Genomic DNA, 21,501 nt, shown 5'->3' with positions numbered 1-21,501 from the left:
ATGCTATGTTTATATAATGATCTAGCATCGTAGAACGCAGTCAGCACCGTATAACGTGAAGACTGAAAACATCTAACCCATCATCAAGAGCGGATGAGATATAAGACGGCCAGCAGCTTGTTTGAATGACGAGAAACGCGGGAATTCAGTTGGTGATTCAACGTCGGATTCTGAATAGTACGCTACATACCGTCCGAAGCAGCCGTGGAATTTCACTTGGGAGAACACCACGCTAAGTATAGCGGTCTCTACAGTATCACCCAGAAGACGCAGTATAAAAAGAAAGAAGAACATATGACCCATCGTCAAGGAGAGAATATAGCGCGCCTAGTTGGAGATATTACGAAGCCAGGCCTTCGGAATCGTCAGTCTGTACCGTTGGCAGTTGGCAGCGGAAGCTGGACAGTGAGAACTGGTCGAGATATCAATCGAATGTACCTAGATGAGCGGAGAACTGAATTGTACCTGGAAGGGTCCCCCGGTTCGGAGTATCGGGCCTACCCTTCAATCTCCTGATTTCGAGTAGGGCTGAGAAACTTCCATGACCTCTGCATCAATCCTGAATTAAGCTGTGGATATAATACATCAGGTAGATCTAAATGAGGCACACAAAATATGCCAGCTACAACATATCTTACCCTTAATCGAGTCTATCGATACACGTGCCCCCGCGCAATGATAGCACTCTATAAAGAACCCTGATAAGCTCCAATACAGTTAGAGGATACACTGAGCGCCAATGAAGGGCTGCACATCGATAAGGTTATTGTAGGAAATGAGAGCGCGACTTGCCTGGTGGATATAAGTTCCTCAGGTCCCCACGCCTATGCTGATCATAGGTTGTCCTTTGACCATGACTACGGACCGGAACAGTCGTCTTTTTGCAGACCTCATCAGGAATGCAAGTATCTGGTACGGGAATTTAGCCCCCAACAGGAACGTTGTACGGGTATGTACCATTGCTTGCGAATAGGTAGAGGCTGGAACTTCATCGCATAGGTCGGAGAATACGGAACTATGAACAAAGAGACAGGAATATTTCAGTCAGAGGGAAACATCTACGATGACAATTTTATAGACCTGGATGTATCGAGCCATCATCCACTGAAGCAATGCTCGCCTGAAGACAATCTGGTGGTGGTATCCCGGGGTGGCAGAAGGATGGATGCAAACTTCAATATGCAGGTCGAGTGCTAGAATTGTGTTGCATGCATTATTGACGCGACCCAGAGGCCTCCCTGAATTCGCGAACTGTACCGTCAAGGGACGATGGATTTTCGACAACCGTCGAGGAGCGGTCGTTGTCCTACATAAGCCAGTCGAATGGATTATCGAGAAGAAGGACAATCTTCATTCTAAAGTGGCCAAGGCACTCGAAGGGAAGCTCCTTGTCACGAGCCTTATGGCCTGCCCTATGTACGCATTGTGTGAGTGAACCATACAAAATTGCGGGATAATAACCTCACTTGATCCTATCTGTAGTGCTCACTGAGTCCGCCAGTCGTGGTGCCGAAGCCGCTGTAGGATTGTCACTAAATGAGGTGGGAGGATCAGTGTCCGGAAAGTGGCAGGAGTTCGCGACAAACGGGATGTGGCGAACTGCAGGTGGAAATGGGAAATTCACATTCCATCCCTTGTACACCTTAGAGAAGGTGGGGAAGGTGCATCGCTTCAAGAATCTATTTTCAAAAATTAGAGGCCCGGAAGAACTTGAAGACAAAGCCGACGAAGAGTTCGAGCTCAAGTCTTATCCGCCACCCTGGAATGTCTTAGATGACAACGGAGAAGAGATACTGGACGAGGATGAGGGTGACAATAACGAGGTAAACTCCTTACGCTGGCATTCGTACCTTTACTTACTCAGTAACTCAACTCAGGACGATACCTGATGCTGCTCCATCTCTTAATAATGAGGTTATCGCACCGGTCCGGACACATGTAGAGCATAATTTCAGAATATTCTTCCATACTGCTGTAAGAGTCAAACCCCATCTAAGTGATCATTTGCCATCCCAGCTTGGGATGCTGGGTGTACAGAGTATTCCTCGCCACTGATACTGGAGGTCAGTCACATCCACATTATTTCTCAGGTGTACCACAACTGTCAACCCTTAACTTTTTGTTTGAGTCGCGGGAAATGGCTTCAGGAGTTAATTCGCGTGCATGTACACGCCTATCGATAGATGAGAGAAACCCTTTGCGTGGCTGAAAGCGTATGAGTGCTATCAGCCTCATGCATTGATCAGTGTAGTACAGCACCGTTCTCCAGAGAATTCTGTTCCATAACTTCTTTAATGCCCAAGATTCCATTGCAATTTCATGCTGGTCAAATTGGGAGCACCGTATCATTTGTTACTCAATCCACAAGGCAAGGAACAAGGAAACCGGCAGTGTTAGTAATATATGAGTGCCAGACGGACCTCAACTATGCTCCATGTATTCTTTCTTCGGTTACGACACGAAGCTCCGAGCCCGGAAGTTGGTGGACCGACCTGGACAGGGTATTAATGTACGAGGAACACTTTCCGTAAATGACAGGAACCCACCAGTGCTCACGGGGCTCATGTGTCTGAGAAAAACTTATTCTCTGGTTTTCGAGGCATGGCCGCATTGATGAATTCAAACACACATATCTCTACCATCAACCCATACATCCTTAATTTCATTACTAGGCAATGTCTGGGGAGGTGATTAGCCTGGATGAAATAAACTTGCCAAATGCCCAAGGGAGACCTGTCGCATTAATCGGCACTGGGCATACCTGAAAGCAGAACTCTTTTATTCTTCACTAAATGGAGAGACAAAACTCCAGCAGTTAGCCACGCCATATGTATAAACTGGACCAAGAAAAACCTGTCACATTGGTATGAGCGCTAGATGCGCTTCAACTAGGAACTCTCATCTTTCGAGCTCAATTGCCAGACTCTCAGGAAGGTCCTTAGTTCACATCGGTAAGCCTGTCATGAAGAGAAAACCTTTTCACGTTAGTGAGAATGTGTGAGCGTCTACTTGGTAACTTCTCTCTTCTGTCATGCGAGGCCAAGCTGCATCAAGGAAGTCAAACAGACATACTTCCACTGTCACCCCACGCGATCTCGGTTTGATGACGAGATAAAGCGCTGGGAGGCAGATAGCTTACAGGGACCGGCATGTCAACGAATGAGAAAAAACTTTTTTTAAGTAGCAAGAACGTACAAGTGCTAGCAGCTGACGTCGTTCTTCAGCAAACTTTCACTGAGTAGACTTTGTCGCACAGCGTCATTTCATTTCAACTTGCATCGTAGGTCGAGGTCAAGGCGCAGCATGCAATGCTGACACGACAGCACCCTGGAGTCTATCCGACGTGCTCGTTACCCTTAATGCCGCATCTCCTCTGACACTCCGGGAAACGAAACAACGGTCGTTAATATGCTCACCGTTCCATGACTGCGCTGAGCGCTAAACGTCTTATTCTCTGTGAGGGAGTGGAGAAGTACCTCCCCACTTGCAGCCGGATCGATAGAATGAAGTGTATAGGGCTTGAAGACACCGGGTTTGTATTGGTGTCCGAGCCGAGCCAACTGTGTAGTAGACGGGACGACGAGCCGCAGGCAGAATACCCGGTATCCCGCACTACTGGCATCTCCGAGTCGTGCAGACATTCTGGAGACGTACTAGCTCCATTGGGAGCAGAAACAATGTTGATAGCTAAGATGAACGGCAGAGTTGAACAGCTAGTAGAACTTGTACAGGCACGCGGATCATCCGTGAGTGGGAACGTTTCGTTATATGTCGACCGCCCTCCACCTGCCTTACAAGGGAGGCAATACGGTCTGACTTCGGGAGACTAGAACGTTTCTGTTTGCTGCACATTGCCATTAGGGTTGTGGTTTAGCGCCCACGTGCTGGAGGCGCCAGGGCTAATATATATGTATCCTCTCCTCTGACCCAACTGCTTGGGCTTTATTTGAGACGCAGCTGGCAGCTGCCATTGGTGGATGATACGGCGGTCCATGCAGAAGCCTCGGGTACATTGAAGAGGCCTGACAGCGGCGAAGATGGCCGGAGCCGAGTAAATGAGCTTCGCCAATTTATGCCACAACTTTAGCGGCCCTCATCGTGGATCTCCATCCTATGTGATTCTCGAGATAGGCCTGTCCCTTCTCGCTTCTGCCTCCGCTCTATCCTCTCGTCTCCACCAGAGTCTGATAGCCCGTAGTATGAGCGTTGAGCTGCGACTCGCGAATGAGAGGGAATATCTGTGCCCTCCAAGTTCTCCTTAGGTCTCTCCCCCTACCGCTGCAGTCCCTTTGTGGGCCGAGAGTCGCTCATATCGCTCAGTGTTGCTTGCTCACTGTCCTCCCGCGCCTTGCTTACATCGCCAGGCAATCGGTCAGGAGAATAAACGATCGTTCGCATCAGGACCCTTTAGTCTCTACTAATAGTTGTACATGCTTAACTGTTCTCACATGTTAGGCAGATTCAATGATTACTGCTTGTGGTGCTTCACACCAGCCGCTCTGCTGTGAATTGGCCTGTCGGGCAATGCCAGGATTCGGACACCAATTTCCGTGACAGTGCAAACAGGAGAATGATTAATCATACTTCGGTGACAGGATCCCTCCACTCTCCGGGTTCACATACTCTGAGCTCAAGTTCTAGGTATCTATGCCACCTCCCCCACACTAGCCCAACCAACCGTAAGGGACCTGAACACGGCAGGGAATAAGTACCACCGAGCAACATCTGCCACCTCCTGGAATGGGCCCTGTATCAACGACACTTCCTGGGTGTTAATCCCCGGGCTGCCATCGAACCGATGCCGGTGGGGAGCTGGAAGTGAAGGTGTGATATCTGCCGATAGCCAGTTACCGCTAGTGACCAGCCGGCACCTTACAGTTGTCAAGGACACTCTCACTCATGTCTCTGCCGTCGCCGTAGAAGTTCTGACATACTGTAAACAGTAACACGGAGTGCGAGGAGAATTGGATCTTCAAACATGTTCTTGTACTACTATGCTCTTTGGATTTCCGGTCATCACTCTATCATATAAGGACGTGCTGAATCATACCATTGTGTGACAGGTTACCTCGCTCCCTCCGTATCTTCCAGCGGTGGTGGCAATGGTGGGTCGAGCTGTGTGGATAGGTTGCGTAGCACTCACTTACACCATATTTATTCAACAATTTATGAATTCACTTTTATGGTCAGGGTGCTCTGGTTACCTAAGGGTATAAAAGGCTCTGGTGTGGCAGTGGTGCCCAAGTACCTGAAATCAGGAAATCGTGGTGAAATGATGAGTGATCTATGGAGACTGTTTGCTTCCGTCACTGAGTCTGTGTGTGTCCCTTCATAGACATCCTTCGGGGATGTGCGGTGCATATTCCTCAGTTACTCGTCCGCCTGGCGCCCGCAGAGCATGATTGTAACCACAACCAGAGTCTTGCTATCCATAGTAAGACTTTAGCTGAAATTTCAAGATCACGGTAGACATTTTGCCAAGATAATTATAATAGGATAGAAATCTAGTCTGGCGTAAGTAGGTCAAGCATATTCGCTAACCTCCATTTCTATCTGCCAGCCATCATTGGCGGCGGACAAGCGAGAAGGCCAGGATTGATGCGCAGAGGATAAAACCAGAGTAAAATGCAGCTGATAGGTGACTTGACTCATAGCTCGGAAGCAGCTGGTAATCTGTAAGGGGCCGCCAATTAAGACGTACCGGCATAATGACTCTTGGACTACCAGAGACTTACCGAGATCTTCTCCTCGAAGTTCCACCACTCCACGGATATCTTCGAAAGATAATGTGTGGTTATTATACTCCGCAACAGCAGAGGACAGCTTGACGATGTTCTTGATCTCACGGCCATTGAGAGGAAGTTTACTCAACCACACAAGGGATTGCTCCTCCAAGATGCGCAGGTTCGTTCTGCTCAGGAATGCCTTCCATAATCTTGCCCGTGCATCCACGTCAAGCTGTGGGTAGTAAAATGAAAGGTGAATACGTGACATCATTGCTTCATCAAACACTTTGATGCGGTTGGTTGTCAAGAAGAGAATGCCAGGGTAGTACCTGAAGCATCAGACCCTTGTTACCATGAGAGACTAGATACAAGAAGACGAAAACGCACTCAATTTGTCGTAATAGAACAGCTACCATCGCATTGCGCTCTATCCCATGCAAGCCACGCTTCTCGAGGAAGACGTCCGCTTCATCAATGAGGACCACCGCTTTCCACCGATAGGCAAGTGCAAAGACCTTTCTGAGGTTTTTCTCAAGGGCTTCCAGCTCTGCACCTAGGTCGCCGACCCCCATGATATACAGCGGGCTTCCGGTAACTGTAAGGCCATAGCATTAGCCTCACTTTGAAGCAGCTAGATAGTTCTGAGACAGACATACCTTCACTGGTTGCCTCTGCGGTTAAGGTCTTTCCCACTCCCGGTGGACCTGCAGTCCACAGTCAGCTCAGCAGGATATTGCTAAGACATCACTCACCGTGGAGGTTGAATATCAACCCTTGGCCCTTCCCGGGCACAAAGTCATCGAATGTTTTCTGGCCCTCCTTGGTATGTGACTCAATCAGTGATTTGAGGAAATCCTTTCCTTGGTCATGGAACTCCAGTTCCTTGAATATTTCCGGGGACCATTCAATAGGTTTGATGTCTTTGACTTGGAACCGCACTATTCTGCAGGTTGGTACATCATTCATAAGGAAGAATGTGGTACATACACCACTCCCTCTCGGTGAGGGAGTAACCGAATGCTACAGCAGGCATCATGATATATTCAATCTCCTCCTCAGGTGGCCTCGAATCTGATCCACGTCGTTTGCCTTCGAGATCCACGTCAAGACTCGACGGCTCGGGGTAAGAATATTCTTCAAACATGGCTATACCCAGGTCGTCAATTGTTCAGCTACATATGTGCAAGCGCAGAGTAAGGTGCTCACCACGATCAATTATTATGCGCGAGTTAACCTAGGACATGAGAGGTGAGAGAAGGAATTATCGAGCGTCTACAAATGCACTCACCGATACCTTGCCATCGTGCCCTGCAAAAGCGATCCCATGATATGATTTGTGGCACCAACCATCACTGACTAATTTGGTGTAATATTCCCCTCGCTTCTGCAACCGATGCCTCAGCTGTGTAATCTCTCCATCTGAGCCATAAAATGTGATAGGATATATCTCCAGCCGGTTGATCCCTTTGGGTCCATGGAAAAGTGGGATTTCGACTTTGTGATAGACCATACCACCTTTGCATTCATCAACATCAGTGGACTCGCATCTGAGTGTCCAATGCTTCACTTCATCCTTGTCATGACCAGTGGGGATTTCTAGCTCGAGGGAGACCAGACGGACAACCACCTCATCTTTTGTTGTTGAACATGGCCAAAAAAGAAGTGTACCAGGAATCATCATACCCCATAGCAAATCGAATGTGATTTCTCGTGTCTCCAGGTGGGTGCGGAGTTCGGTTAGCCATTCTCTGTATTCACTTTCCAGAAATCCGAGAATGAACTCCAGGTGAAACTTAGCGACACATCTTTCACTATCTTGGATGGTGCATGCTCCGAGAACCTCCTTCAGTTTTGTCAAGTGAGCTTGAAATTGAGGGAGAAATGCAAGTAATTCCTCGGGTTCAAACTTGGCATTCACTTAGACCATTTTCCCTAGTATGAATACGACAACTCACTTTCACAATCCGGCTCTTCCAGTTAATGTCACTTCTGCTTTTCATAACCTCTTGGGCAGCAGTGATGAACGGAACTGAAGAGACATGTAGCATCACATGGACACTGTTGTAGTCATGAAATTTCCGAACAACGGATATCGGGCAGGTAGGGTCTATCTTCTCTTCAGCATCTTCATCAGGTTTTGATCCCAGGTCGTCAGGCTTAGGCACGTATTCTCCCTTCTCCTTTTCCCAAATCATCTTGATTCTGCCAACCTGAAGCTGGGGACGCAAGTCCAGTCCACCCATATCGGAGTCCTGTCGCTGAGACGGAGAGCGAGAAGAAAGGGTATGACTGTCGCTGGGAGCCATGAAGCACCTGAAACCCGAGATAATTCTTTCGGGAGACTCCTCGCGTTGCCTTTTATACCAGCGACACTCGCAGAGATGTCTGTAATAGTATAATGACAGTGGGCTGGGTTGCGATCAGGAACACCTCATGCATGGAGATAGGCGCGGCTCCCACCAAGGATCACTTGTTGAGTGGAGATTTGAGTGTCCCTGTCGGCGTAAATACCATTGCCTACCATACCTCGCTCGGACTCGTGCATACCGATGACAGGAGAAGTCCCATGGGCAGAAGTGCGGACTACTATTACATTAGACAAATGGCTGGAACCGGGATGATACAACAGATTCGATGTCGCATGAGCTACTTCTGGTGACGGATTGTGATCAGCGATATATTCAGTCCATTCTACGAATCACTGGCATTTCCAAAGAATTGAGGACATACGGCGCCTGATCACGGTTCGAAAGACTTGGAAGGATGATTTGAAGCCTATTTTCCCTCCTTAATGGCCAACCAATCGCATATCACTCGGAGCTTAACATTCCAGTCCCGGGAGTTACACCATTGTTGCCGTGAGAAAATCGAATCATATTACATTTACTCACTTAGAATAGCCGGTTTCTGATTGGCTGTTTATCCTTTTGACCAACATTTTTGCATGAACTCCCACAGTTGTCCTGTCCCCGAGTCATCACCGTATCATGCAGTATTGCGTGTCATCACTTAGCGCTCACTTAGCGCTGGATATGAATATCGTATAATTCTCGAGATGTCCGGTCGCGACTGATCGCGAGCGCTTGCGATCCCCAATGGACGCCCGTGGCCCGTGGGGCACCAAGTTCTCGTTTTGCTCTTGTTATCTCGTTGCCCATGCTACATCGTTAAGTCTATATGATGTCAATGATTCTCTTTGTTCTTGATCATTGTACGTTCCTAGTGCCACATTTGGGTCATGATGAGGACACCGGTTTCGAGTCTGAACACGAGTTTTGCAAGTGGGGTATACCAAGTTTACATTCACCAGACTTAGAAATCTGCCCTGCATGAAGCCTGACCACAACTGGGGTAAGAATGCTACTCGTGGCGATCCGCGCTTAACGACAGACCGGCTCCAGGCTACTAGACCACCGACGTCCGTGTAACTCTACCGATCCGTTGGGGCTCTACCGAGGGTCCTGAACTATCAAGGTTTAGATCGTTCCAAAGCAGAACGCGTGGTCTTATCGTGCTGAATGCGGGTGCATGTCGTCAATTTATTCTCCGTTTCTGGAGCGCCAAACGGTGAGATTACTGGAAGTCAATTCCAGAAGGACTTGGGCTTCTGACCTTCCCATCGTGTAATCCCGAAGGGCCTAGTAGTCGCGGTCGTCCAACGGGGGTTCTAAAGCTCCGCCCTTGGTGGAGCAGCTATTTACTATCCGCTTTCAGCCAGTCCCTCTCATCCTAATATCTCCTAGCCCTTTGGTTCATTTCTTTAATACCTACAGTATGAAGAGCAGCGAGTGCGTGGAAGGCACCAACGACCACCCTGAGGACATTCCCCTCATTATTGAACATTGCCGTTTCCATCGTAAGTGGGACACTGCCGACGGAATATACAAGGACTGTGCGGTCACGGAAGAGCCTTTCAACACTGCGGAAACATTTCGCACGGTTTCCCATCCAGACTATGCTTTCTCAATAGTGAGGGGGTATGGTATTCAGGACGGCCACCTCACTATCACACGGTATATCATCGTTCGTAGTTCGAACTTCATTGCCGCCGCCAAATATATAATGGTTGGTCGTCATGATGTTGCTTGGGATGAAGTGCCCCTGAAAGTGAGTGGTGTCTCTGGTTGTCGAGCAAGTCTAATCTCTTCTAGCTCCCCCTGGAGGACATCCTTGCCCTCATCCCCGCTTTCAAGCAGTACTTAGAGGAGCTTCGAAGGGGACCTCGCACCGGGAAGGACCACTACATTATCAGGGAGACGCAGCATTTTGTTGATTTCCTGAGCCGAGAATATGAAGACATTCTGGGCAAGATAGATATGCTGACGCAAGAGGGCTCCATCGAATTCGACTTACTCTGGGGAGTTTTGATACCGGGGTTCATCTTCCTGACAGACTGCCCTATTACCCATGAGCGCTGTGCTGTTCGACTCGTCTCTTTATCACGGCATCTTGACGACTTTTGCCTGGATTATTGGCAGATTATTGTTGAATACGTCGACATCGTAGGAGGAATCCCAGGCTTTACAAGAAGAGAACTGAGTGTCTACTACTTCTCAGGGATCAGGAAGATAACAGACCTTCCTTTGTGGCCTATTGACAGCGACGGAAAATCTTCTCTATATCACACTGAACTGGTTGCTCGAGGCAGGGCGTACAAACAGGTAGCTGCAGAGATCTGCCATCGAACCTACCACGGTACCGCTTACACGTATCAGTACAAGACAGTCTCGGTAAGAACACAACATAACTAATATTCTGATCCATTGATAATATGTGCTGGTGCAGGTCAGATCGCAAATTGTTCTTGATCGGGGTGCGTCTTACTTTCGTCTGCAGCGAACTTAATCATCGTCTCTTGTTCGCAAGGCTCCGCTGACACCACTTTAGACATGTACTACACACACCACTTCATGGATGCTCCTAGGTTGAAGACAGACCTCGACGGCAATCCCCCTAGTGCAGATTCCAGGAAGTTTCTCGAGGATGGAGAGCTTCTCTTGATGCCCGCTGTTGCATACGGATTTTGTCTCTCTGACCTAACATGGTGTATGTCATTGAGATCCTCCTCTCAAAACAGTTCCTTAACATTCTCTATTTTATTAAAGTGATATTCAAAGTCGAAGAAATCGAGATGATACAATGGAAGAAAGAGATGTTCAGGCATCTCACCTTGCCAAACGAAGAGAAGGCGCTCTTGAAGTCTCTCGTTGAATCACGTGCATTGTCATCCCGCAGAAGAGGCTCGTTTGATGACTTCGTCCAAGGGAAGGGACTTGGTCTCGTTGTCAACTTGCATGGTAGGTCGAGTCTTATAACGTATCGTATTACACTCTCCAAATCTGGATTGATGATGCGGTCAATTCACTATAGGTCCCCCGGGTGTGGGCAAAACATTGACTGCTGAGGCAACAAGTGAAGGTCAGAGTGTTGTGCAACCTCTGTCTTCAAAAAAGTGATAATGATTCCTTACAGTCACCGAAAGCCCGCTCTATATTGTTGGTACCAGTAACCTGGGAACCGAACCATATGCATTGGACCAGAATCTGAGAGAGATTTTCGTACTCGCGTATCGATGGAAAGCAATAGTGGTCATAGATGAAGCGGATATCTTCCTGGAGAAGCGAGACTCGAACGATGACGTAGAGCGTAATGCTACTGTGGCTGTGTTCTTGCGACAACTCGAGTGCGTTTGCGTCTTTTTGAGCCCTATGTACTACCACTGATAATACGCTCTGCAGATATTGTCCTGGCATCCTCTTCTTCACTACAAGTCGTGCCTCTGTGTTTGATGAAGCTATGATGTCTCGCGTCCATGTTTCGCTCTCCTATACTCAGCCAGATGCGACAGCGCGAGCCAATCTATGGACTGTGTTCCTGACGAAAGCTGACATTCCGCTGGAGTCCATTGAAAGACACGTGGTGGAGTTGAGTCAGCTTCCCCTGACCGGTCGCGACATCAAGACTATCGTTAAGATTTCGTCGGCTGCAGCACGTCGCACAAACCGCGAGGTGCAGATGCAAGATATCTTCCAAGTGATTAACATGCGTGGAAGAGATAACCGCAGTAAGTGCTTCTGTGATGACTCAATAGAATGAATTTTAAAACCGCATTGACTGAAGACGGAGACCACTCCCGTGATTTCAGTTGGTCAACCGATGTGTTCTGGCCCAGCATGATGATATGCACAGCTTTCGCAGTTCTATCAGTTGCAATATCTCGTCGGATCTGAAGTCCATACGTTCTGTTGTTATATATATGATACATGTTATTGTCTTCCGCGAGTATGTCAGTAAGGTCGGTTCTGATGATAACTGGTTTGGAACATAGTCCGATTAATCCCTTCCAAGATCAGTATGCTTGCGGGGCCAGCGCCTGCGTACATGCGCGAATCATAACACTGAGAAATTTATCCGGACAAGCCCTGCTCGAAGTTTGATTCAGACGAATCCCTTCACCGTGACGTCGGAACCCTATAAGATGGCAGCAGCAGGCACTGACAGTTGTACCTCGTGATGTGCACTATGGACACTGCCTGAAGCGCTCCTGCGCTGGCACAGGTGAACGTTATACTTAATAGCCTCAACATGGGGACCAAGGGGGGTCCACACTTTGGGAGAGGCTACGGCACTCAGAATATACTACGCAACCGCAGACCTATGTTAGCCGCGGGAAGAGGGGAGTTCCAGTGAGAAAGATAAGTAGGGCGGAGAAGGACGGTATAGACGGCACGAGGAGGGGATAGAGCAAGGGCAAAAGCGGAGACGACACGTAAGTATAGAGCAACACGCGGAGATTATGGCACCACGGCTCGTCATGTCGGCGTGAGGCAAACATCTGGAAGCGTATGGCAGCATAAAGAAGCAGTCGAGAAGACAGAAAACCAGAGCGAGAATGGAAGCGCGAAACGATTGTCCAAAAGGAGTCGGAGAAACCTGGCAACGATACGTTGCTGAAGAGTTGGATAAAGTTGACGACCCATTGACGAGGCAGTGCCGACTGACAGCAGCCAGAGCCAAGCTGTCAAGAGTGTGGCTGCATAAACTAGACCCCAGACGAGATGGTGAGAACCCAAACAAGCCAGGACGCTGAACGTATGAAGCCGAGCAAAAGGGTGGGACTAACGACTTGAGCGGTTCGGGTCGGGCTCGCGAGATTCTGGCACACATACCTTGTCTCAAGTTAAAGTGCGTAGATCCGCCATGCCGTAATCCCGTGGAATCCTGTACTCCTTCGTGGGCGAAGAAGCAACCTGAGTCCGCAGAAATTATTTAAAATCGTCCTTTAACATCGAACATCCACTGTTCTTGCCCACACGAGCCTCCATTGGGGGTTGTATGGTAGCAGGCCAACGCCATGACATAATCAAAATACACCCTGTAACACAATACAAATCGATAATCATTGGAGAGACAACCAACTTCACATGCCTGGAAACGCCACCTCACACTCTCATCTCGCAAGCCGACATTCGGGACTTCAATACCGGCAGCCTCGATGGCGAGGGCTGGCGGGAAGGACTTCCCGGGCTGAGCGTCGGACTGCTCGGACCAAAGAGATCGTCGGGTTGCTTGGGCAGTAACTTGAAGATGGGAGACAACCGCGGAGAAGGGCAACGTAGTCCAGTCTGCCGCGTACGAGGAGTGGAGCAGAGTTGAAGAGGAGAGATATTGAGGGAGCTAGCGTCCACCGGTGACAGCAGGATAGACTGGGGGGACGAAGGGAAACCCTGGACCACAGCATCGGGCACTGAATCCACACACTCCTCTAGGATGAGTGAATCCATAGGTTGGTCCATGGAAAAAGATTGCACCACCTCTTCGGCCTCCACATTTTCGTCCTGGGCATCCGCGGCATCAACTTCGCGAGCATTAGGCACGACATCATTTTCCTCGGCCTCCGCAATCGGGCCTAGTTTCACGTTCACAGCCATCAAGAGACTCCTCCGCGAGCCGGATGGACGGGGAACAGAAGACAAACTGCGAGCGCTTCCAGAACTAGACAGAGGGATGGAGAGAAACACGTCCTGCGAGTTGTAGGCGACCATCAGGGAAGGTTCTGCTACTTCCTGGCTCCTGCAGATTCCGGTGTATACAGAGTCCGGCAAAGAAGAGCAGCTATAGACGCTGCTGCTACCGTTCGCAAACTCCAGAGAGGCCGGGTACTGCTGTTCCAGAGCGCTGTTCAGCGAGCGGCTTGAAGCCCCAGGAGCCAGCTCAACATCTTCGGGACCATGGACCATGGGTGCCGCTAGCGCAGACGAGAGATCGCTCGGTAAATCGACGGTCACGAAGGCCCGACCGGTGGAGATGGTAGACTTCAACCGTCGATGCCTCTCTATCAGTACATTCAGAGCATCTTCCCGAGTTGCGGTGAGAGTCCCACTGGCAGTGATACTAGAGACAGCAGATGCACTCGGCGTAAGTATGTCAGCGCAGACATTCCGGACTTCGGTCTTCCAGTAAACGCTCTTGCTCCTTTGAGACTGTTGTCTGCGCTTCGTACCGAGCCATATGACGACGTGAGACTTGAGGTGCACTGGTAGTCGAACACCCAAGACGGGCGGAGCTTTGAGCACGCTGCACAAGGGACTGGAGGGGTCCTGGGTCTCACGCTTGATATGAGCCAGGAGTGCTTGCTCGGGAGATTCGCCACAGGAGACAGCAGCAACGATATCGCGCAGTACAGGATCAGAGCTTGCGACGTTGCCTAGTAGCACGTTCAAAGATTCTTGACGCCCGCGTAGCTGTCCCTGGAGGACTTGAATCTTGGACAAAGCAACACTGGGCACATCATGGAGAGCCTCCTCTACGCGCTTGCAACGGACCAGCGCAGTCTCCAGACGCGTTATCCTCTCCACGATCCTCGGTATGTCCAATTCTGTCGCCGGCAGGGCAGGATCCGCGGAGGCTAAGGCATCGATGCGAGCTGCGCAGGTAGCACAAAATGGCGAACAGCAATAGCAATATTTCCCATTCTCCGTACCCGTATGTCGCGCTTCCAGAGGTTGGGTCGGTCCAGTTCTTGGCCAGTTTATGTCGATTCCGCTTTCAGACCTGGTTTTCCGATGGAATATCTTCTTGAGCAGGGGCATAACGAGCCCGTCTAGAGTGGCCCGAAAGCCCAAAATCCCCTGGCGAGGGTCGCGATTGCTGATGAAGTTATGGAGAAGTAGACTCGACAAGTTGAACTTTTGAAGTCCAAGCCGTCGTGCACGTGATAGACGCGGCCGTACTAGACAATGGGCAAATATCCTCGAAATTTGAACATCAATCTAAGGACGTCAACTTCAGTAATATTCGCATAAGTATGACAGCACTCTAGCTGCCAGGTATTGTACAGACAGAAATAATTAAGGAGAACAATACGGATGATACAGTCTATACAAGGTGTCGACCCCACTGAGGCGTCTCCGAAGCTATATACTAAGCTGCTGCTACTGATGGTACCATCAGCGACCCGTCTCCGTACACAGGCTCGGAAGACATACCACTCGTAGCGGCCATTATGGGTGCAGGAACTCCCTGGACGTCACCATTATTGAGCGGCGGCGGCGGCGGTCCTAATGACCCCATGACCGCCTCGGCGTCTGCATCTTCCTCCTCTTCCTCCTGGTCTCCGGACGCGTCCGCCGAACCGCTCCCATCACCATCGTTATACGCGTCTCGATCCGCACCGGATATACTGCCGCCCTCACCAAGAGGCAGAATGACCGGCTTGGGGATCTCGCCCCGCCGTCCCTCGATCCGCCGCACAAAGTCGCCCCACATCTCCCGCTCCCCGTTCCCCATACTCCCCACGCCCTTGCCCGCACGCTTCCACACCCCGCGGTGGCGGCACACCGTGCTCTTCACGTAGCGCGTCCCGAACACGCGCTCGAACGCAACGCGCTGCGTAATGCTCGGCGTCTGGCTCATCAGCCCGTCCATCTGCGCGAAGCCCAGCGTCACCTCCGCCACCGTGTAGTCGTTCGGCCAGCGCTTCACCGCCGGCGCGTGCCCGTGGAACGGCGAGCCGGGGCCCGCCGCCTGCGCAGGGTGGTGGTGGTGCTGGGGCGCCTGGTGCGGGTAATGGGGCGGGAAAGACGGGGCCATCGCCATCAGCGGCGCGGGCGGGTACTGCGTGGGCGAGGTCTGGTATGGGTACGCGACGTGCGTGATGTGCCCGTGCGTGCCCATGGGAGACGCACCCGCGAGGTGGCTGCCGGGGCTCGACAGGTTCTGGGGGTAGGCGTGGCCGGGATGCTGCAGCATGTATCCTTGCTGGGCTCCGTAATCGGTGATGTGATACTTGGCAGCAGGGGGCGCTGAAGCGGAAGGCTCCTCCGGGGCTGCACGTTTCTTCCCGCCAGCGCCTTGGAATTTCACCGCCTTGCCGTTCTTGTTCGTATACGGAGATGGTCGCGGGTTCTGCGGGTCCCGGGCCTTGGCTTGCAATGCCAGTTCGTCGGCAAGGCCAACGCACTCCTCGTCACTGAGTCCTGCAAAGAGGCTCTTCCGGACTTTGTACAGTAGCCGCTGCTCGCTCTCAACAGGGCGCACCGTGGTGATCATGTGCTGCTCCCACTGCCCGGTGCGGTCGTTGTACGCATCGACATAGGATTCGGCGTTGAGATTGAGCTCGGATACGAGCTGGGGAAAGTGCGACATTTGGAAGAGGGGGAAGGACGGGACGTGGTGGTTCAAGCGGATTGGGCTTTCGTTGGGCTGCTCGAAATTTAGTCCAAGTCTAATCACTAATTGCATGGACCGCACCTTGTACCATATTACCAGCGTAATGGATCGCTTTAACGAGTCCGCCATTTCCGTCTGCTGCTTGACATCTATTTCCTGGCCATCCTGCACGGACGAGCCAGGCTTGCTGCCGTTCTCATAAGATCCTTCTCCATTGTGCGGATCCATAGCTGCTTCTGATAGCAGACCACATGAGACCGCACGCACGCAGAACAGCCATCGCACAACGATGCAGAGCGATAACAAAGAGAGTCAAGGTAGTCAGTGCCTGAGGACCGACGATCTAGTGGCGAGGACTCACGATGGGTATCCGTCGGTGCTGCAAGGCCTGTTACGGAGCTGTGCAGGACGTTATGGACGCTGACACGGACGGCCAGCGTACCGCAAGGTTCCGGTCCATCCCTCTCTCGGCTTCCCACGAGTCATATCACGTGGACAAAGGGGCCGCCACAGACGCGCTTAATTTTGCGACGCGTCTGTGCGAGTGGTGCCGAGAGGCAGGGTGATTGCAGCGCTGTATAAAGCGTGAAGCACCTAGCTTATGTTGAGCGAAAATAACCAGGAGAATAATCAAGCTGGGACGGCGGTGCGGGTTTACTGGTACTCACCTTCTGTACGGTTGGTCCCAGCATCGCACCGGTCCCCTGAGAATAATTGTATCTTCCATTGCACTTGCACTAATATTAATGTAACTTCAAGTTGCAAGGGGACTTGTTTACTCCACGCTTTGTTTGTCTGCCCGACAGACTCCCGAGGCGTGACCTGTATACAACCCATAGACCAGTATATGTGCACGGGACGCGCCCGACCATTGTAGAAACACATTCCATTAAAGCTCTAGGTCGTTAGACTGTAGCATTTCCTAGGAAGTCTCTCCAAAGAGTCGTACCAAGGCATTACCCCTCAATCACACTTGAATGCGGACTGTCACAGTAGCTCGTCCTCCGGGTTTTCGTCTTCCTACTTCACGTCCTACAAGTCGAGTACGACGCGCCTTTTATGAGCATTCTGGGAGGCCCGAAACCTGCAAATACTCTAACGTCTATTAGTTACCTTATGAGAAATTAAGATGAAATTGAGGGATATACCAAGTAATACCGGAGAGACAGACGTACGCACCTTTTGTTAGTCCCAACATGTCACTGGGTTTCCCTTCGGGGGAACTGTATCACACTGAGAGTAACATTAATGCAACATTGAGGCGTTTAGATAGTTGACCTTTAAGTGACGCATAAGCAAGTTACGACTTACACCACGATATATGCGCACGCATCACACACAGCGGCCCTTGTAAAGCGATGATCTGGCACAGCTCTAGATCATTACATTATAAAATAGTTGGCAATCGGAAAACAAGAATAAGAAATTTCACCAAGTCGTCGTTTCATGGGTCCTCTCATGTTGCAGCCTAGCATGTAGTTCCGAGCGAAACACCTTCCTGCCGAAGCTGAAGTTGGTCACGCTGACTTACTTTTTCAAGGCAAACTTTTGCTCAACATGGATTTTGCCACTTCTACACAGAGCTGAGAGTGTGCTCGTCGTGATAAGAAAGAGAGTGAGTATTGGCGCAGATACTTTTCCGTATTCCCCAATTTCCCGTCTGCGCGTCGAGGATCACGTGAATCTTTTTCTATCTCACGTGAGGTCTCTCGCCTCTGCAAATTTGGCGAAGTCCGAATTAGCGTCTGCTTACCTGCGACAACCGTCTGACGAATTATTACACCGGATACTTAGGGCCAACGATAATCAATGTCACTCGCTCGTCATGTAGCAATACAGGCATCTCTGCATTCCTTTGTGAGGGCATCTGGTTGCGCAGGCCGTACACAGTTGCCAGGCCTACGCAGACATTTCACGCACACTACCACTAAGGCCAGACAGTTGCCGACAAAGCGGAACGATAATGGCACGCGAATGCCTCGCATCAAACACTTGCTTCACTCTGTAGAGAGATACTTGGAAACGGGAGACGAGGAAGGCGAAGACGCAGCACTCGAGGCATTCTACTCCAAACTTGCTACGTCAGAACTTCAAGGTAGCGCCAAAGCCGAGGCCTATGAGAAGGGTGTGCTCTTATTCTTCGAGCACGAATGCTACGAGGGTGCTTTCCACTTGTATGACACCATGACCGAGCAGGGGCTGCTACCAACGGCTGCACTGCGTGCCCGGATCCTTGCGCTGACTATGGTGCTGAATCTAAAGAAGAACGCGGAATTGCTCGAAGGCTTCAAGAAGGTATTCGCGGAAGGGCTCGTCGACCAGCGGACTCTCCGAGAACTGCTTATGTTCATGGAGCGCGAAGGGTCTGCGAAGCTTAAATTCATTCGGGATGTTGCTAATCTATATGCTGAGTCACACGGCCCGGAATTCAGGTTTGGTCCACAGATGTCCAGCTACCTTATATACGTGAACTTCTCCCTAGGAGTCACCAAAGACGCTGCGAAGGTGATCGAGCAGTACTCCACAATCAGTATGGAGGAAAAAAAGCCGTTGGATCCTGCGCCGTACACGACATACCTAGACGAGTTGCTACGAAGGAAGGAGTACGCCGGTGAAGACGTTGACGCAGTCTTGCAACAGATGGACGCGGATGGCGTGCAGCTGGACATCCCTGTCTTCAATGTCCTCATCTCCTCCGAAGTCCGCAATCACCGCTACGACAAAGCTTTTATGCTCTACCAATATCTCCTTTCGAATCGCACTAAAGAGTTATATCCGGACGATCACACTTACACGGCGCTCTTCAAAGCACTCTTCCTCCTGCACAGCCCACGGAGCGCGCTCACCCGCCGCGACAAGCGGCCGGCGAATATGATGTCTCCGCGCGAGCTCTTTTACAGCATGCTTGCCGCCCACGTCTCGTCAACTTCCGCAGAAGGACGTGTCCGTATGACCCGCCCCTCGGGAATCGTGACGACCGCGGTTCTCAACGCCGCGCTACGCACATTCTTAATTGCGAGCGACTATCCTGGAGCATTCGTTGTGGCACGTTCTTTCCGCGCTTGCGGGGTGCCCCTAGACGAGAAGACGTTCCGCAGTACGCTCGATATTCTCACCCGGAGCATATTCCGCTCTGCACGGGCGCGCCCAAGGGACCCTGTACGACGCTGGATGAACCGTTTCTTAGGGTATCCTCTAGGGCCAGCGTTAAAGGCTGACGCCTCGGAGGCGGAGGTATTGGCCATGATCATTGGTATTAGTCGTGAGCCGAGGTTGAGTCTACATTCCGCGGACTACCGTCTGCCGGATTTCCAGAAGGAGATGACTGCCGCTTACGAGCGGGAATTGGTTTCGAACGTGGCGCAAGCCTTGCAAAAGGATGACGGGCCGCGGCTCACGATAGACGAAGCGCGCTCCTTCCAAGATGTGTTCAAAGACATAATAGAACCTGAGGAATTGAAGAAGAAAGATGAACCGCAGCATCTGCCTCTGTTGGCGTCTCTTGGAGAGGATGCGCCACCCCTCCCTGACACGTCTGAGGCAGCGCCGTCGCTGGATTTGACGAACTTGGAGAGGATACTTCGACGCGCCGTCTTGGCTGCTCTGCCTGACGGTGCAGAGTTACAAGCTGCAAAATCCGTCTCAGCGGCAATAGCGGAATCGAAAAGAGAGATGGTACCACCCAAACCTCACCATTCGCGGAAGGAACAGAGCGCGGATGCCCCAGCAGACGAAGCTTCACAGTAGGGTATGTGTCCCGTCCAACGTTTTGGATCTGGGGAGCCTCACGTGGGTTTGAGAATAGGACACTTGGACTATGCTCCTCATCCGCCGCAGACATCAGCCCAGGATTCCGGTACTAACAGACAGATTAGGCATGGCTGATTAGCTAGAGTCTCTTACCCCTACGCTACACTCAAAAGCTCAGGGTCTTATCACTCTGTCGGAGCTGCCATGTCTCAAGCCTCCATACCAAGATATACCTCCTCCCATCCCGTTACCGAGCACAATAATCAATCAATGGAAAAGTATGTAGTCCTGAGCATATTAGATCAGCGACGGTAGTCTCCATCCATGGGCAAACCTCTGGTTATGCTACGATGATGGAGAACTGTATCTTTCGCCACGTCATTCTCTAGCGTCGTCTTTGGAGGAACTGGTTGCGACAATGCCGTGCCTGGTCTACACGTGGTCGGCGGGCGAAGGGTTGTTGCCCAGCAAATGCGTGGTCCAGTCATCGCTAATAGCCCGCTGAACCCTACCTGCTCTGCCTTCCAGGTCACCCGTGCTGATGTCGTCCTTAGGCATGTATTGTATTCCTCCGCCCTTATCGTCATTCATTTGGCGCACACAGGATACCTGGAGGATGGTAGCATTACTAGTTTATGTATGTTCCTCTTAAAACGCTATACGACGGTACCGGTGTTGTTCACTTTCACAGCATTTGGACCACAGTATCAAGATGTCAGCATTCGCCTGGGACATGGCTTTTAGAGGTGAGCAAGCGCTAAGGCTCGTGCATTGCTCTGGAACTTTATGCAGAATGCACTCTGAACAGTCCACGAGCCAAGCGGCCCAAGCCTTGCCGCACCGGGTGAACCAGCTTCGGATCGATTTCGCACTGTTCGGCCGTGTCTCCTCTTCTCCCAGGCTATCGTCCAATCATGTACATCAAAATGCAGGGTAAAGGGTCTGGTCCCTCACGCTGATTCAGCCAGACAGCGCTTAGCCCTCGAACGAGCTTCGAATTCGAGCCACTTGACCTCAGGCGCCCATCCGGGGATACACAAGCCTCGTGCATCAAACTTCGCACAAAGGCGCGCGTGAGCTCCTTCCAGCTCCTTCCTCATTTGGACTTCGATCCAGTTACCAGATCTTTGTGGGTCCACATGTAACCCTAAATTTAGCTTCTCTTGTGGCCTTGGAAGGTCAAAGCGCAGCGCAGTACAAGGGACAAAGGCACTTGGTCCCGCGATAGGTCGGTGATTTGGACGATAATCGATGCTGTGAAATGTCACGCGATTGTTCCCTGATTTCTGGGGGCCCGGGCGAAATGTATAAAGAGGGCGGCTGATGTGCCATCGTTCGACTAGGGCCTCTCGTC

At 50.9% G+C, this 21,501-nt stretch overlaps 6 protein-coding genes across 6 annotated transcripts; 3 read left to right on the top strand and 3 right to left on the bottom strand.

Annotated features, from left to right (window-relative positions):
- Window positions 1-853: 853 nt before the first annotated feature.
- GLOTRDRAFT_91284 (uncharacterized protein) lies at window positions 854-1,889 on the top strand (the record flags this gene model as incomplete). The annotated part of the gene is made up of 4 exons (XM_007864503.1): window positions 854-949; window positions 1,000-1,190; window positions 1,231-1,427; window positions 1,483-1,889. The coding sequence occupies 4 exons, from the start codon at window positions 854-856 to the stop codon at window positions 1,887-1,889; spliced, it is 891 nt and encodes a 296-aa protein (XP_007862694.1).
- A 3,916-nt stretch (window positions 1,890-5,805) lies between these two features.
- Window positions 5,806-6,524, bottom strand: GLOTRDRAFT_21662 (P-loop containing nucleoside triphosphate hydrolase protein; the record flags this gene model as incomplete). The annotated part of the gene is made up of 4 exons (XM_007863442.1): window positions 5,806-6,055; window positions 6,114-6,321; window positions 6,383-6,430; window positions 6,479-6,524. Coding segments are annotated over 4 exons (552 nt in total), but the record flags the coding sequence as incomplete, so codon positions are not given.
- Window positions 6,525-10,977: 4,453 nt separating this feature from the next.
- On the top strand, window positions 10,978-11,687 carry GLOTRDRAFT_25157 (P-loop containing nucleoside triphosphate hydrolase protein; the record flags this gene model as incomplete). Its single annotated transcript, XM_007863458.1, has 4 exons — window positions 10,978-11,023; window positions 11,097-11,144; window positions 11,199-11,409; window positions 11,465-11,687. Coding segments are annotated over 4 exons (528 nt in total), but the record flags the coding sequence as incomplete, so codon positions are not given.
- Window positions 11,688-13,168: 1,481 nt separating this feature from the next.
- GLOTRDRAFT_126100 (uncharacterized protein) lies at window positions 13,169-14,818 on the bottom strand (the record flags this gene model as incomplete). Its single annotated transcript, XM_007864502.1, has 1 exon — window positions 13,169-14,818. One exon carries the CDS (start codon window positions 14,816-14,818, stop codon window positions 13,169-13,171), a length of 1,650 nt encoding a protein of 549 aa, XP_007862693.1.
- A 331-nt stretch (window positions 14,819-15,149) lies between these two features.
- GLOTRDRAFT_136571 (uncharacterized protein) lies at window positions 15,150-16,804 on the bottom strand (the record flags this gene model as incomplete). Its single annotated transcript, XM_007864501.1, has 4 exons — window positions 16,759-16,804; window positions 16,479-16,633; window positions 15,215-16,430; window positions 15,150-15,163 (listed from the first exon to the last, which is right to left on the bottom strand). Exons 2-4 carry the CDS (start codon window positions 16,623-16,625, stop codon window positions 15,150-15,152), a joined length of 1,377 nt encoding a protein of 458 aa, XP_007862692.1. The 5' UTR covers window positions 16,626-16,633; window positions 16,759-16,804.
- A 1,567-nt stretch (window positions 16,805-18,371) lies between these two features.
- On the top strand, window positions 18,372-20,144 carry GLOTRDRAFT_136570 (uncharacterized protein; the record flags this gene model as incomplete). The annotated part of the gene is made up of 1 exon (XM_007864500.1): window positions 18,372-20,144. The coding sequence occupies one exon, from the start codon at window positions 18,372-18,374 to the stop codon at window positions 20,142-20,144; it is 1,773 nt and encodes a 590-aa protein (XP_007862691.1).
- Window positions 20,145-21,501: the final 1,357 nt, after the last annotated feature.

This window comes from Gloeophyllum trabeum (assembly GCF_000344685.1).
Source record: "Gloeophyllum trabeum ATCC 11539 unplaced genomic scaffold GLOTRscaffold_00002, whole genome shotgun sequence".
Taxonomy (NCBI): Eukaryota; Fungi; Basidiomycota; class Agaricomycetes; order Gloeophyllales; family Gloeophyllaceae; genus Gloeophyllum; species Gloeophyllum trabeum.
Note: the sequence above shows the minus strand (reverse complement) of the source record. Positions and strands in the feature narration are given on the sequence as shown.